The 17,202-nt window shown below is 38.5% G+C and overlaps 2 protein-coding genes across 3 annotated transcripts in view; one reads left to right on the forward strand and one right to left on the reverse strand.

Moving 5' to 3' along the window:
- Window positions 1-4: 4 nt before the first annotated feature.
- On the reverse strand, window positions 5-12,237 carry nudt6 (nudix (nucleoside diphosphate linked moiety X)-type motif 6). Its single transcript, XM_042492962.1, has 5 exons — window positions 11,967-12,237; window positions 10,194-10,397; window positions 6,405-6,460; window positions 1,568-1,622; window positions 5-806 (listed from the first exon to the last, which is right to left on the reverse strand). The coding sequence occupies exons 1-5, from the start codon at window positions 12,217-12,219 to the stop codon at window positions 424-426; spliced, it is 951 nt and encodes a 316-aa protein (XP_042348896.1). The 5' UTR covers window positions 12,220-12,237; the 3' UTR covers window positions 5-423.
- spata5 (spermatogenesis associated 5) overlaps window positions 12,166-17,202 on the forward strand; it is a 140,904-nt gene continuing 135,867 nt past the window's right edge. For both annotated transcript variants that reach the window (XM_042492953.1, XM_042492954.1), the window contains exons 1-4: window positions 12,166-12,243; window positions 13,090-13,288; window positions 15,394-15,515; window positions 15,656-15,813. In XM_042492953.1, the coding sequence (XP_042348887.1) occupies window positions 13,120-13,288; window positions 15,394-15,515; window positions 15,656-15,813 (449 nt within the window). In that variant the 5' untranslated portion in view covers window positions 12,166-12,243; window positions 13,090-13,119. The remainder of the gene's footprint in view (window positions 12,244-13,089; window positions 13,289-15,393; window positions 15,516-15,655; window positions 15,814-17,202) is intronic.

The following is a 17,202-nucleotide window of genomic DNA, read 5'->3' on the forward strand; positions in this document are numbered from 1 at the left end:
AATTGTTAAAGTAATTTTCAGGGGATAAGTTTTTATTTTATGTAAAATAACGGCAAATTCATTTTCTGAAGCTGTCAGCGTACTGTAGTTTTAATACGTGTCAGCGTGTTATAAAGTTTTGTTTACCATCACATTTTTTAGTATGAATCTGATATATTTGCTGGGCAAGTAGTGCAAGAAATTGTTTTCATTATGTGTCCTTGAAAAGTGATTGAAAAGTTTTGAAATTTTGTCAATGAGAGTGTGGGAACCCTGTTTAGACCTATTGCACCATATTTCTTCAACAGTCACAGTTGGTGTTAAAAAACACACTGCAAACACAAATCCAGTCATAAATACACTTTAAATATAAGAAATACTGATGACGGTATGTCACCACGGCAACCTATGACATGCTAACCCCATCAGGTCGATGATGGCCTGCTAGGACTTCAGTGTCGGAGGAAGCTGCCTGTGGTACAGCTGGTAAAACAGCCCAGAGTAGACCGCAGGCAGCTCCTCCATAGTGAGGTCGATCTTGTCGAAGCCTTGCTCCAGGCCGTGAAGGAGGAGCCGGGCTACACGAGAGGTGATGGGCGTAGTGTGGCTGGTCTTTGCCAGCTCGGCGAGGTCCAGCCACTCGCAGCGCAGACACTCCTGAGTGCAGAAGTTGATGTCGTAGGTGAGAGGGCTGAGTCGGCAGATGATGTACATGTCCGACATGCCGAAGGCGCCCGGGTGGTTGTGCTGCTGCCGAATGCTGAGCAGAGATCTGAACTCAGAGTGAACGCCAGTTTCCTCGAAGACCTCTCGAACGGCAGTGACACCTGAGAAAAATTAAGTAGAGTAAAAATAAATGTAAGTGGAGGCATTTAAAAGATCCTGACAAAAAGGAATATATTTACGTTCCCGTGTCAGAGTCGCCTCGATGTTTAGACGTGGGGAAAAGGAAAAATACATATATTTTTTTGTAAAGACAAACGCTGCTTTTTGGGTTGGTTCATGTATATAATATTAAAGCTGCTTTTAAAAAGAAAGGTGAATTCGGAGAGACATATAATTCTTTGCGTATATATCATGTGCCTGTTTTTTGTACAGTTCAAATGAATGTATGTATGAATATATGTATCGTATATTGAGAGAAAGTTCACCCCAAAATCGAATATATATATTGTTTTTCCTCTGACCTAGAGTGCTGTTCATCAGTCTAGTGTTGGAGATATCGGTCGTAGAGATGTCTGCTTTCTCTGCAAAATAATGGAACTAGATGGCACTCGGCTTGCGCTGCTCAAAGTGCCCAAAAATAATAATAATTAAAAAGATATCAGCAGCAATGTCTCTTTCCAGAAATCATGACCTGGTTACTCAAGATATTCCACAGACTTTGTTGTGAGCAGTTTTATTTAGGAACTATTGTATTTCTACCCAACTCACCTCAAAACAATCTAGCCTGATAAACAGCACTACACGTAAGAGAAAAAATGAGTATTTTTGAGTTTGGGGTAAATTATCCCTTTTAAGCATAATACTAAAATCGAAGGATTTAGCTAGATGTACTGTATTAGGCTCTGTTGAGCGTAACACTCACCGATATTTTCTCCTGGGTCGGACAAACCGCCGGGGAATTTCCAAGCATTCTTTGTCTGAAATACAAAGTTCAGAATTAACATCAGTCGTGATAGATGGCACTGCTGTAAATGTATCATACTAACACGTATACTTCCAAAAATGTTTGTTTTGTTTTGAATCATAAAATCTTCCATTCGTTTTAAGTCACTTGTTTCTTGCAAGTTCTTTAACCCTTTGAGACCTGAGCAAACTGGCTTGATGTCTGTTACGCAGTTAAAGGGTGATTAGGAACTTCAGAAGAAATTACCCAAAAATTTGCAAAAATAACAAGAAAATTACCTGAAAATTTAAAAAAAAAGGGAAATGATGCAATTATGTAATTATGATGATTAAGAATATAGTCTTTTGGACATTTTCCCCTATTTGCTACTAATTTCTCACAATTTTAGAACAGTTCTTGCCAAGTTGCTCATAGCCTTTTGTCACATTTTTTTTTAAAAATAAATCAAACCAATTTGATCAGATTTTGAAGGTTTAAATACTAATGAAGGTTCCTGAATCCAGCAAAAGAAAAGTGATGTTTATCCAAATTTCAAAGGGTTAATTCAGAGATGCCATCGTACAGTGTGGCAGTAGTTAAATAGATAATGTGTTCAAGTGATCATTTTATGCATCTGAAATAATAATTATACAGGCAGAGAGGTATTTGATGCTCTGATCTGAGCATCCTTTCCTTTTATATTTTTATTGAACTCTGAAGACTTTTACGTTTTAATCGGTGAAATGTGTCTTCCAAAACTGTCTCACCACTTATCCTTAATATTTATGCTGCTGGTTAAATTATGATGTCAGTGTTGTATATATATTTTTGTAGTTCCTTAAAGAATTTTGTATGCAGTGCCTTTTTTTCCCCAGAAATGCTATTTCATCTTATCCTTGTGTTACCAATCCCCTCTTTTTGCGGAACACAAATGCACTACAGCATCTATTTTCATGTATTGTCAACAGAATGCTATATTTTTGGAGCTGTTTGTAAAATGTGCTGGTGAAGAAGGAATAAAGAGATTTTGTGTAACTCCAATCAGTGTGTTTTTTGCAGAGTTTAAGGCCTCGTCCCCACCGGAGCTGTTAGTGCGAAATGTGAAAATAATAATACCGAAAGCACTTAGGTACCAAACAAACTGTTCCCGCGTAATCTGTTGGGAAATGATTGGATGATGGTTAAATTAAATGGTCATTACATCATTCAGCTCCCCGATGGATGAAATCACGTTCAGTCAACTGGGGATCTGTCAATTGTTTTTCGTACTGATGTGAGAGTGATAATGTCCTGCTTTCTTTTCAGGAAGTTCGTAACCCTTTGCGAGCTCTGAACTGACTCGCTCTGCCAGAGACTCTCTGCTGCCAAAGGCCAGACTGTTATAGAGCCCATTTCCAGTAAACAGCTCGAGGAGGAGGAGGAGGAGGAGGAGGAGGAGGAGGAGCAGAGGAAGAGATAAAACACTTTCCTCACTTCCAGGCCACTAACCGTTTCCCTCTGCTTCTGGACAAAAGCCATTATGATGCATTATGTGCTCTTAAGGTTCCCGGCTGGGACATATGTTGCATGTTGTCAGCAAACAGGCCCACTTAAATCCTGTCAATTATAATTTGAACTATATTTGTCATATAATGCAGCTTTTACAGTAAATGTGTGTCCTTTCTCAGAATATTCTTACTGGAACTCCTGAGAGACTGAAGAGAGATGAGCATAAAAACTGCTAATGAGGACGTTTGTTACACATTATCCTACAAATTTTATGCTACAGAGATTTAAATGATTCACATTTGTGAAATGATATATTGTGTTTATATATTTTGGGGGGGGAAATGTTACTTTTAAATCATTTCTTAACCCAAAAACTGATAATTAAATATCCTCAGATGTCTGCATTTAGATTTGGTTTTAAAATGCTTATTTTTGAGATTCTAATAGGTTTGGGTAGTATGTAATATTTCATACCTTACTGAAAAGTCGCTGAGGTACACACCCCAACCGCCATGCCCCCAAAAATACACAATAGAAACACAAAATATTAACAAAAAGTAATATTCCCACACCCATTTTCTTTTTTAAACGGAGAAATACGACTGCACACCTTTTGAATTCAGCTTTCTCTCAGTGACGGAAGACAAATGAGGCTTAATTGCTAGCTCCGGTTTGGTTGAATTAAATCCTTAATTCACAAAGTTAGATCTAAAGAACATGCCGTTTCTGGCTGCCAGCTGTTTACGGTCCTGTGACTTCTCCCTCCACCACAAGTTGTTGGGGTGTTTTTCAGCTCGGTTTCCTGTTCCACCGGTAGAGACCAGAGAATGGGCTCTGGTGGTGCGTGCTGTGCACTATATACAATGAGTTAAATAGAAAGAGAAGTGTATGTACATACTACAGTATTGAAAAACAGAACTTCTGGATTTCTAAACTACCCTGGTGTACTGTAATACTGTGATACTGTGATACTGCCTAAGCCTAATTTCTAACTCAAGAAATCTCAGGCTGTTCTCACGCACTGTTCATAAGTACACTTACAAAAAGTAATGCATTGGTGCCATGTTTCTTTTTTCCCCAAAACCTAACCTTCATAACTTTCCTTTCCTTTCAGGGCGACTGTGGCTCAGGTGATGAAGTAGTTCATCCTGTAATTGGAGGGTTTGCAGTTTGATCCCTGGCTCCTCTCGTCAACATGTCAACGTATCCTTGGGCAAGATACTGAACCCCAAATTGCTCCTGATGGCTGTTCCATGGATGTGTGAATGTGTGCAAAAAGTAGGTGGTACCTTTTAAATCTTGATTTTGAAAAGCAATTTTTGTGTGCAGAGTAATATAAGTGTGTGTAATATCCAAACAGGCCCTAAGGGTAAATTTGTGAAAATTATCTAGCTAAACAAACTGTGTAAGTAAACTTTTGTCAGCCACAGAGCTTATTTTGTGCCGTAATCCAAAAATCAAATGGAGAAATCCCTTTTGCTTTTTCTCCAGGGAACCGAGACGATATTAACTTTTGGTTTGGCTGTGAGGTGCTCTGACGTTTGAAACCGCTGTAACCATGTGCCGACCTTTTGAGCTATGGGTCAGTTAAAATGTTAACATGCTTTTCATTTTACTCCTTAACTTGTGAAGGGCTCATGTGTGAGGGGAGCTACAGTTACAGTATTTCCACTGTGCAGAAGATCTACTGTATACTAGCTTATGTTACATGGGTTCGCACAACGCCAGGACTTTCTGATGTTTGATGCTCTGAATTCCTGGCAGCTGCAGCAGTGTGGTGGAGATGTGTGGTCACATTACAAAACATTATGTTTGTATTAAGAACTGGAGCTGCTGCTGCTGCCCTTACCAGAACAGTTTGGGCCATTTTTAGGTTACAAATGCAGTTTGTGTGAAAAGTTCTTTGCTTGTTGCCTCATTTATGTCGAGTCGAGTTTGCTGGTTTATCCTAAAACATAACTGGTTTCCAAATTACAGCATCGTGGTGCAATCTTGTTTTGAGACTGCAAACAAATCTGTGTAGAAAAGCTTTTAAAAGAGGCCTGTTGTAAGTCAAGCTCATAACAACTCGAGCACTACAGCGGAGCTCTGTGCGAGCTGACAGAGGAGCGCACTCACTGAGTTGTTTGAGTGCATTCAGCTCTTGTAAACACCGTGTTTGCTTGAGGTCAGCTAATGTTGTGTGGAGCTATGTTAAGTGTCAGAGGAGCTGAGGGTCCGAGAGGATTTTCACCCACGTTTGGATCAACAGAAGCAACATACAACTCGCTAAATAAACAAAACTAATCACAGACGTTTATAGCAGCTCTAAGATATCTGCTGCTTCAGATTTTCTCACTGTGGAAGCAAGACACAGCTGCAGCTGCCAAAAATAATTTTTAACCAGCCATAATATGTCAGAAGAATATGTCATTCTACCAACTTACAAACCGCTCCAAGTATATATAATTACCGTTCTGTGCTTACAGCATGTAAACAGATATTTAGTTATAATATAACTAATGATTGGACCGATGTTGAAAATTTTGTTGTATGTACTTAATATTCCAGTATCCCAAAGAAAACTGTAACTTTAATCAAGGACGCGGTCTGTGTCATTCGGTCGCTGTCACCTGTCAGCAGTGTCGTATCCCCTTTGCACATGTGTCAGGGTTGTGGTTGTCTGCCAGAAGCTTTCATACATTAGCTTTTTGTCCAATTTTAAGCCACAGTTGTTATGACTCACTTTCAAGATCTTGATGGTATTTGGTTGTATCTTTTAACCAGATGTAGGATTTTACACATAGGACGTCTGGATCTTAAGTTATCAGAAAAACAAGCAGAGTAAATGTTAGTGCCAGCTCGGCTCCAGCCCCTGCTGTGCTGATTTTTAATGTGAAACTGCTTTATTTTGTGCTTTTAATGGATTAAATCCCCTGGTTCAATAGTTTTGGAGAGGAGGAGACCTTAGTGGTTCAGTTGAGAGACTCCAAGTGGCAAAAAAATTACATTTTAAATGTTTGAAGTGTATTCAGTTCTGTCTTTCTAGTGCTTTCAGTATACTGCTAAAATACAACAAATTTCTTGTTTTACTTAAAAAAAATGAAAGGAAAATATGGATAACATTATTTTACTGAATATACTGAAGTAAACAGAATGTACACCCATAGAAAAGAATAATATTGCATTTTAAAGTCTAGTTTTCTACTTAAAAATCCCTGAGTATAATGTCACAATGCTCTGCGGTGTGTGTATCCCACAAGTTGATATATCATTGACAATTTAGGAAAAAAACAAGATATTGTTCAGGCCTTGTTATGATGTAGAGTGTGTTCAAAATGACGTATACCTTGTTTTTGTCTTGGACCACAAGAACCTTTCCATTGGATTCATCAACAGCTGCACCTGGAAAACAAAACAAACTCATTTTAAATATGTTTGCAAGCACTTATCAGCTGATTCACATTCTGCACAGACAATTTAAAAACGAGACCTGATGGCAGTCTCACTCGAAAAATCTGCACCATGTGGAGGATAAAGCTTGGAGCTGAGCCTCTGTCAGGCCTCAGACGACACAACAGCTGCCTCTGATATTTTCTACCAAATGCTCCAGTATGTTCAGCAGCTAGTCACTAACTTTCTGTGTGTGTTGTTTGTGCAGGGCTGATGGCGTGCAGTGGGTTTGTCAGAGCTGGAAACGGTGCTGATGAGAGCGGTGAGAGTGAACCAGAGCAGTAAAGGTATGGGCCAGGAAACAACAATGAGCTGGAAGCTGCTGAAATGCTACTTATGGCTGATAATGACTGCAGATTTGAGTGTCAATTCTTTTTTTTTTCTTAACATATTTTTATTGAACATCAACAAGATAAAATATGCATTAACAAGAGAAAAGGTAGATGTACAATGCTCACTCTTGCCCCAAAATAATGTTTGAAGTAGCCCGAACACTTCACCGTCACCGCGAGCGCATGCAATCGTCATCTCCGAACAAGATTACAGAACAGATTATCACTTGTTCTAAGCAGGGGTCGACTGATAATTGATGAGGGCAAAAACCAATTTTTGGAACCCATATACATTTAAAATAAAGATAAAAATGTTTGTCAAAATTTAGAATTTGGAATATAATTATAATTTGTAAGAGTTAAGTGGTAGGGACAGGGGGTGTATTGAGGTATGGTAAAAATGTGTTACTTTCCCAAAAAAAATGTGGAGTACATAAGGAAAATGTTCTTGAAAAAATGTTGCGGAATAGTGACAGAAACATCCACTGAGTTGACTGAAAAAAGGGGCCCAACATAAAATAAAATTCATTGAGTCTACACAGAATCCGAGTGACTCAGCTGTACTTGTAAATGCTGTGGACATCCCGCTTCTCCATCAACATTTTTCTCTGCTGTTCGAGCAGCGTTTCAGGTAGTGACTAAGAGGGGCAGCTATGTGCCACAGCTGACAGATTCAGAGGAGGAGGGAAAACGGGCCACTCTCTTTTCCGGTTGCTCCATCCGACCGACCGGGACGGGCCTCCTTAAATGAATGTCACAGATGTGTAAAGAGGGATGGGTCCTCTTAAAGGCCTGACTTGGACTTCCAAGTGGAAACTGATGTCATCCCCCGATCCCTGTGCCATATGGCGCTGCACAGGAGGAGGCCTGGCTGCTGCTGGGGGAGGCTATCATTATGTAGCCTTCAGTCGAGGAAACAAAATGCTCACAAGGAGCAGGAGAGAAAAAAAAAGAATAGGAATTAAGAGACAAAAAGCCCAGGGGCAGTCATCACAGGGGAACTGTGGGCTGTGAGGTAAAAAACAACGGTTCATCGCTTGAGGTCATGGGCTGAGCCACAAAAACATTTGATGTCTCCGCTTAATTTATATATCACGTTGGCTCCTCCCGCTGCTTTTCAGTTTTTACAGTAATTATAGGTTCACAGTAAAATCTGCTGTATTGCATGAGGTCACGATGAGGTCAGAAGTAGAAATATGATCTGCTCTGATTGAGAGTCCCTCCAGATCACAGCACAGACTCAACACTCACGCTGGATTTTATTATAGATTACTAATTAGATTAGTAAAGTGATGGCCTTTATTTTCTTCGTTTCTGTGCAAAATCGTATTTGTTACGGATTAAGTCCGGCACGCAACTTCTGATTTAGTTTGTACACAAACTGTTCTTTAATGTGGAGGAGACAGCATTGAAAACTGTGAATGTTATCAAAAAATACAATTATTAAAAATGCTCAGTGTGTCACTAGGCGATGCAGCTATGAAACACTGTTGATGATTCACAATATTAATGCTTTTTTGGTAAATATCAGCCAGAATGCATTGCCTTTGTTTCACTTCTTGTTCGAGGTCTTTGCAGGGCAGCTTAGGGACTGTTCTTCATTTATCGGGGGGGCTGGTGAGACTTTCTTTCTTTATTTATTTTTTACCCTTTCCAAAGCTTTACTAGAGCCCTGCTGAGTGACCGGCAGAAAATAATGTCCCTCCCTCCGCCATCAGTTTGTTAAATTTAAAAACTGACCCTTTATTCATTTTTTTTTTTTTTACATATACATGTATAAACATGCCTACGCATATCCATATAAAGTGATTTAAGATTACAGAGTGTTGTAAAACATTTTTCCAGTTTAGGAGGATGAATAAAGACAAAATAATCAGACTATATGAAGCTATTAGGTAAAATCTGCCCTCTTGATAAAGGGGAAATGTGGTGTATGGCTTTAGATTTTTCTTTGTATTTGTTTTTTCTCTCTGCGTCTACCATAAACAGTGTTTGTTGAGTAACTGTAATTGCCAGACCAACTATTTCTTTGATGGATGTTTTATGAAAGGGGCAGGTAAAATAAGAATATCTTCTTCTCCCTGCTTCTTTTTTGTCGTGGCATGTGTATTAGAGTTTTAATCTTAATCTGATTGTTGTGTTTTCATGACCAGAGAAAATAGAAAAAAAAAATAAATGAACTGTAGAGCCTTCATAGACTGTACATTGTGTGAGTTTCTTGTCTTTATCAAAATAATAAGCTGCAAGCACCCGAGCAAACAAGTATCAGATGCTGTAAACAGCTGTGTATTTCACATTCCTAACCTCAATTTCATCATTGTTTTCTCTTAGATATTCTGGCAACAAAAAAAGGGAATTTCTGGACCTGTTTCCTCACTGAAGGATGCTGTGGACATGTTCTGACATGCTTCAAGTGCATCTCCTCTGAGGGCGTCTGAACGACGCTCTGCCCTCTGCTGGACGGTAACCCAGCACACCTCACACTGCAGCTCCTCCCTTCGCTGCTCTGCTCCCCACATTCAGTCCTGAGGCGTGAATTTCCATGTGCGCAAGTGAAATGGTCCAAAGTTGAAAAATGCGTAACAGGCCAACACACAAACAACCTCTTTGTCTCTTGTGTGTGTGATTACCTGATGTACATCATCGCTGACTTCAGCTGTTATTTCATTTTATCGACATTATTTTAAAGTAGCAACAGATGGATTTATTATTCACTGATGCGCAAATCTGTCTCTAAATCTGTAGGAAACACTGTGATGATTATTTTCTCAATTAAATTAAAATGAGTGGAAAATGCCTATAAATGTTTCACAGAGTCGGAGGCAGAGTGACACCTTCAGATTTCTTGATTTGTCCCACCAGCTGTCAAAAATCCCAAAATACTCAGCTCTTTATTATATTTTTTTGTCTTGTTTTATTTTGATTGTTTGTGATCGTAAATTTAATGATGCAGGATTTTATGTAACAGTGGTATTGTACTAACAGGTGCAGATTATTGCTGCAAGATACTTTATTGTAAGTGTGAAGATTTTGTTATATTCTTATCTTAATTTATTTAGTATAGTAGCTGAGCTTTGCTCAAATCTTGTCTAGCACCCATAAATGTGCAGACACATATATGGCAACAAAATCTTAACTAAAGGTAAAATTCATATCTTGTTTTTAGACCTTTCAACACCTTTTTTCCAATCTCCATCACATCCATGACAACTGAGCAGACTCTGCTTATGAACACTTTAACATGTTAATGAAAGCTCATTGAAAAACGAGTGAGTTGACCGTAAGGTAAGATTTTGTGTCAAACAACTATTTTCAAACTTAAGAATGAACTTTAAGGCTAAAAAAATCTCTACCTGCCACTCCAATTTGGTGGGTTGCAAACCCCGGCAGTCTGCTCTCACCCTCTCCCAACCACAGCGCCAGCACAGCGTGGTCAGGTTTGGCGTGATGGAAGCTGAAGCCGTGAGTGGAGGCGGCGGCGGCACATCGGCTCAGTGAGATGGGCACCCGGAGCCACACTGCCACTTTGCCCTCTGCTTTCCACCGGGCCAAAGAGGCTGTGGAGAACATAAAGTAAGTTAAAAGTTCAAAAGGACACAGAAACTTTAAAAATGGATTATTAATGATTTTTATGATAAACTGCAGAAACAGGCAGGAAATATGAGACTGTTTCTGATACTTAATCTGGTTTTGGAGGCAAATGGGAAATGTAAAGAAGAGGGACGATGACAACAGAGACAATTTGGTGGAAACAGCCTGAAAGTTGAGGAAGCAGATCTTTAAATGTGGGTTGATGGTTTGAATCCCAAACACAGGAATAATGTAGCGCTGAAACAATTGGCCAATTTATTGATAAGCATATAAATAGAAAAGCAATGTGTAACACTTTTTTATGATTTGAGAATCATTTAAGTAATGAATAGATACCCAAATATCACTGTTCAGTTTTATAATAATTCTAATAAAAATATCTTTAGGCTTTTGGCTGTTAATCTAAACAACAACAACAACAGCAAAAAACAAACAAAAAACAAGCAATTTAAAGACCTAAACTGACTGGAAACTTAAAACTGGCATTTTCACTATTTTTTATTGTTATTTGTTTTTTATTATTATTCAGTATTCATTTCCTAATTTTTATTACTCAACACTTAATCAGTTACTTAAAAAATATCAAAAGAATATTTAATGAATAAAAGAACATTTTTATTTTATTTACTCATACATTGACCTCTTGAAACCTGAGCTAATTGGTTTGATCAAAACCATAGGAGCAAGGCAACAAGCAAACAAAATGTAGCCAAAAAACTAGAAAATAAGTAGTAAAAAAGTTACCAGGAAATTACCTAAAAATAAGCAAATAAAAAAGTTTTTTTTAAAAACCCTAACCCTAACCCTAACCCAACAAACAAGAAAATTACCAAGATAAAGTGCTGAAAAATATATGTATATATTTTGTATATTTTATTATTATTATTTACTGTAAAGTAGTATTAAATATAAAATCAGTGTAATTATAAATATAGCTTTCTGGATATTTTTCCCAATTATTATTAGAAAACAAATTTTTTGGTAAAATTTCTTGAAATTGGTAGAACATTTGTTGCTACGCTGATCATTGCCTTCTGTCCCCATGTTTTAAACAGTTAAAGTGTCTGCATGGCAGGAACTTTTTCTTTGTAAAATCTCAGGGAGCTATTTTCATTTATTCATTTTTAAATGAACTTGCTGTATACAACGCTTAAAGTTTTAGTTTTGATTAAACATTTGCATGATGCTTTTAAACAACGTTTTGTGTTGGACGTTAGTGCATTCCTGTGTCTAAATTTTGACGTAAAAAAATCATTTTTATTTTAAATGCATTTTGGTTCCAAATATCTGTTATCGATCTCATTAACTACTAATAATCAGTATCGAACCTGAAAAACCAATATTGGTTGACCCCTAGCTTCAAGCGCCTGCATATGCAAGACCTCCATCATGTAACAACCTAAACAGGTCGTCCTTCATGCAGACACTTAATAGCTCAATTTGTGGCCAATGCATTAAACAGGAAATCTGTGCATTTCTTAAAAACATGACCTGTGCATTGTTTCTCCTCTAAAGCTCACTTTTAAAAAACTCACCTTGCAGCAATCTGCTAAACGAGCTTTCGCTGATGTCCTCCGGTAAACCGACCTCAGCCAGGTTGACTGTCACTCCACCGAATCGGTCCACTTTACCTGTCAGAGCACCGGTCGCCTCCACCTTGTGCAGCTGAGAACGAGCTGCAGCGCACGAGACCGCACGGACAGCTGAGCGCGCGGGACAAGACGCTCTGCTGCACATCCGTCCTCTCACCAACGGCAGGAGTTTTAAGGCAAAAGCACAAGGAGCCATGGTACTACGATAAACATAAACAAGGTTTGTTCAATGTCCAACCGGCATGTGCTGTTCCGTACAGTACGGTTACGTAAACGTCCGCCCTGAAAGTTGCATAAATACCGTAATGCACCGGTGAAAATGCGCGAGGGCTAGCCATGGACATATATGGGCTAGCTAGCAACAGAACACGATGGGCTGGTGTGGTACTGAGCCAAACTCCATTCACATATCTGACAATTTAGCGAGACACCACGTAAACGGCAAATTACTGTACTAACTCAACCGGTGACATAATTTACATGGGTTTATGTAAAATCCGGCTATCAATATTCTTCAAATAATCATTTGAAACCAGTTAAATAACAACGCTGACTATGAATTGCTACAGTTTGCCGTGGCTAATTGGCTCGCTTTCTCAAAGATGACATCTGGAGCAAAGAAGCTAACAAATCCGAAGTAAGTGTTAAAAAATGTAAAGACAAGCCGTGTGGTATATAAGATGAATGCCGAATTAAAGACTGAATCGTAACAATGTTTGCCATTTACTTTATGTATTGAATTGTTTGTTTTTGCTTGCGTAGAACAAAGAAAACCTAAAGTTATAGGATTTTTCTATTGGATTTTGCACAAGTGTTTTTCGGTGTGTAAGTCCCAGGCTCTTGTAGTTAATTTTCCCAGTTAAAACCAATCTTTTTGAAATTGTCAGCTGTATTTTCGTTACCACATTTCTCACTACACATGCTCAACAATGCAATCAACACAAAAACGACACCGCCTGCCGTAAATTTAATTGAGTAATATGCGAGGTTTTACGGTAAAATTAGGCGGGACTAAACTTTAACCAGGAAGTTTATAACGCGGCTCCGTGTTTACACATGTTTGCAGGTTCACGTGGAGGAGATTTACGCTATTAAAATGTCTTCAAAGAAAAACAAAGGCAAGTCGAAGAAAGGAGGTGAAGGAGACAGTTCGCTGTTACTGAAGGAGGGCTCAGCTGACTCCTCCAACCTGCAGACATCTGGCCAAGAAGGAGGAAGCTGCAAAAGTTTGAACTCATTCACTGTCATCGATTTCATTGAAAAAGGTCAGACTTTGGAACATAAACACAAGTTTAACATGCTTTGACACAGTTATGTTATGTAAAGGCGCTCAGCAAATGAACCAGTATGATACTGAAGATCATTCATTGTCGCTGTTGCACTCAGAGATGCTGCTGGATGCTGAGATGCTGCACTCTGTAGGCAACTAAACAAAATAAAGTGTCATAGTTTTGTGTCTGCACTCAAGTAGATAATGATACCGATTATTAGTAATTAATGGAATAATTATTGGAAAAAGTCTTATCACGTTTTTTTTTCCATATCAGTTAATATCAATATTTATCACCATATACATAGAATCACTATTTTTGTCAAGCTTAAAGGTTCCCTCTGACTCCTAAGTGAGATATGAAGATATAATAACTTGTGATGCATGATAATGATTATTTCAACCGATACCGATAAACTGATAATTTCCAGCTTCTCGTGGCCGATAAGATACCGATAACGGATAATTTCCTTTAGTGTTTTTTATTACCTGAGGGTATGAAAGGCTGAGATGTGATGAGTACAGATTTATTTAATTTGTGCGTTTTCATCAAAAAAAAAAAAATTTATAAGAAAATCATTTTCAAGAGCAAAATCAATTTCATTTTTATATTTTTGTTTTTTTCCCCTCTTATCTTCTTGTCAACTTGAATTGTACAAAAAAAAATGCTGAAAATGATTTTGTGTTTGAGTTCTAGTGGAACTATAGAGAGGAACATTCCCCAAAACGTCAGGAAGCAGCAGCTACAGAACAGTCCCTAAGTAACGGCTCTGCTGTGATCTCTGCATATTTACATGTTGTTCTGCTTGTTGTTGGAAGGAATCAAACTTCAGATATCAGTTTATTCTTTAGCATAACCGAGCTGGAAACTCACTACACCTGAACTCAAACCGCATCCAGCGTGTCCTCTCATCATGTCCTCTCATCATGTCCCCATCACACACGGAGCAGAGGGAGGGAGGGGGGAGACAGCGGCTGCTTACACCGGTGTTCAGCTGTTACTGTAAGCAGCAAACATGCTGATAAATGACAGTATCAGGGCCGGGTCGAGACACTGACGTAGAATAAGAGCAGAGCGGACACCAGCGGAGACATCGGGGGAGACACTGGCATAGAATGAGAGCGCAGTGGACACTGGCAGAAACACAGACAGAGAATGAGAGCGAGCGGACACTCGGAGACAGCGGCGGTGAATGAGCACTGAGCGGACATGGCTGTAATGCATCTATTGACTACGTTTCAGTCGAGGAAAAGTTATATTGTGATTGATGTTGTTTTTGTTTTATCGCCCAGCCTTACCAATAACTCATATTTGGAACCGATGTTCAGTTATACAATAAAAATGAAAATCTTCCCGTCAAAATTTAGAATTAGGAATATAATAAACTCCAACATAAAACTTTTTTTACATGCCCTTTAGCAAGTGTTTAATCACAACAGAGACTTTCAGCATTGTATATAGCAAGTTCCCATTTGTTTTTTTTTTTAATAAAGTCAAGTGAAAATCTATATAAAAATTGAATAAAGAAAAGTAGCCCCCAGAGGTTTTACAAAGTAAAAGTTCCTCCAATGCTGAATTCATTTTATCTGCAATCATTAAAATAAAAAGGAAATACAAATAAGCAGCAGAATGCCGAATATCGGCCCCAATAATTCAGTCAGTCATTTTCTGTAACCGCTTGTCCTCGTAAGGGTCGCGGGGGGGCTGGAGCCAATCCCAGCTGTCATGGGGCAGAAGGCGGGGTACACCCTGGACAGGTCGCCAGACTATCGCAGGGCCGACACATATAGACAGACGCTCACAGTCACACCTAAGGGCAATTTAGAGTCACCAATCAACCTGAGCTGCATGTCTTTGGACTGTGGGAGGAAGCCGGAGACCCCGGAGAGAACCCACGCAGACATGGGGAGGACATGCAAACTCCGCACAGAAGGGCCCCCGGCCCCAATAATTGTCCAGGATAAAGATTTTTAAAGTTGCTCATTGCATTTTTCCTGTATTTTTGAAAGAAATCAAGCCAATTAGCTCAAGATTCAAAGGGTTAGGTGAAGTCTGAATGTGGGACTTGTACTTCATATTGTTGTTTATTTTCCTCACAGCTGATGACAAAACACCCAAAAGCTGCAGATCCACTTTAGTCCAAATGAGCCTCAATTCAATGAAGTCTGCCGGCGTTTGCATCGGGAGACCGGTTCTTCTGTCAAGTCCAGCAGGACAAGAGGTGTCGTCTTCTCTTCTTCATCAGTTTCTGTGTCTCCGCTATTTTGTAAACAGTTGTATTGTTATTTTAAAGCTCCACTGACTAAAATACTTAGTGACTAATATTGTTTTGGGTTGTCATGCATGTATTCTGTCTCAAAGGTGTGTTTAGGCTGGCCAGTTGCCACATTTCCTGGTGGAAAAGTTGGTCTTCAGAAATGTGCTCAGAATAACCTCAGAGTGAAGTCAGGGGACGAGGTGACGCTGCACCCACTGACAGGCCCCGTGCTGCAGGCCGAGGAGGTGATTCTCTCCAACAGGTAACATTTATGTCTCTCTTAAGAGTGCAAATAATTTATTGAAATGTCATATTCACACTATGCTTCTTGTTATGCCTATTTTTTGTTATCAAAGTTTCTTATTTATAAGGCACACCTAGCTTAGACAAATACTGTAGATCGCAACAACGCTGCAAGAAATCATGAAGGTTGTAATTTTCCGTTTGTGTTCAAACTGTTTCACAGAGGCGTTGGTTCAGCTTTATTTTGGCAGATGTAGGTAATGGTGCTGTGAAAGTGTGTTACAGTATACAAAGAGGTGCTACAAATATTGGTCTGCCCCTTTTCATTAACCATTAAGGACCTTGTGGCGATTTCTTTTTTTTCATGTGTGTTTCTCTTTTTTGATAATTTGATAACAGCAAAAAAATGTGCCATTGAAACTCATTCACAGAAATTAAAACACACACAAAAAACACGCATTGTATCATTCTTTGGTGTCATTCTGGGCCTTTGCCTTAGAAAAGTTTTACTATTTTCCACCTTATGATGTAATTTTTAGCATATTTGGCATATGAAGAAAATACATGCTATTTCCACTGCATGCACTGTCATAATCAATGTTCCTGAAAATCACTGACGTGTCCCAGGCTGTGGTCATCGAAGAAAAAAAAATCTACATTACATGTGTTTTATTGAAAATAAATAATTTTTTTGTTTGTTTCTTTTATCTTTTTAATCTATAAGCATAGTGGCATCATGACAAAAAAGTGGCATTTAAAGAGTTAAAATTCTGAAAATAATGACTTTGAAATTTCTGATAAAGTTCAATGTTGGTTAAAATGCACTCAGTGAAAGTAGAAAATCATATTAACCAATGATATTTTTTAAACCTTGATTTTGAAAAGTGCATTTTGTGCGCAGAGCAATACGAGTGTGTTAAAGCGGGTCCTCAGGGTTAATGATCTGGACTAAATATGCATATATCACAAACTTTTCACTGTCACTTTGCTTAGAAGTATCATAAAACTACACAGATTATTTTATCTATGAATATAGGCAGCCAGAAATTTAAATCCCAACATTAATAGCAGATGGAGTCATATGTGATAAAGTCGATGTAAAATGTACTATAGTATGAAAAGTAATTTAAACCTCTGAAAAAGCCTTTATGTTGTGTATCTCAGGTAAAGGCTGCCATCTAGTGTTGTTATGTCTCAACTGCAGTGCGAATGCTAAACTGTGTCATCAATACTTATGTTGTCTAGATTTTATTATTTTTTATTTATTATTACACATCATGCACATGTTCAATATTCTACATTCTTCTGTTTTTATATAACATATTATGACATATTTTGATTTTATCTGTTTAGATGATCTTTTTCATATTGTAACATGTTGTGATCTCTGCGATGCTGCTCTTGTAAA

The sequence above is a fragment of the Plectropomus leopardus genome, chromosome 9, assembly GCF_008729295.1.
Source record: "Plectropomus leopardus isolate mb chromosome 9, YSFRI_Pleo_2.0, whole genome shotgun sequence".
NCBI lineage: Eukaryota > Metazoa > Chordata > Actinopteri > Perciformes > Serranidae > Plectropomus > Plectropomus leopardus.

Coding starts and splice junctions, on each gene's coding strand:
- nudt6 (XM_042492962.1), bottom strand. CDS start 12,219: ATGGCTCCTTGTGCTTTTGCCTTAAAACTCCTGCCGTTGGTGAGAGGA. Junction 1,623..6,404: donor TGGTCCAAGACAAAAACAAG/GTATACGTCATT, acceptor TTTGTATTTCAG/ACAAAGAATGCTTGGAAATT. Junction 807..1,567: donor CGACCCAGGAGAAAATATCG/GTGAGTGTTACG, acceptor AATTTTTCTCAG/GTGTCACTGCCGTTCGAGAG.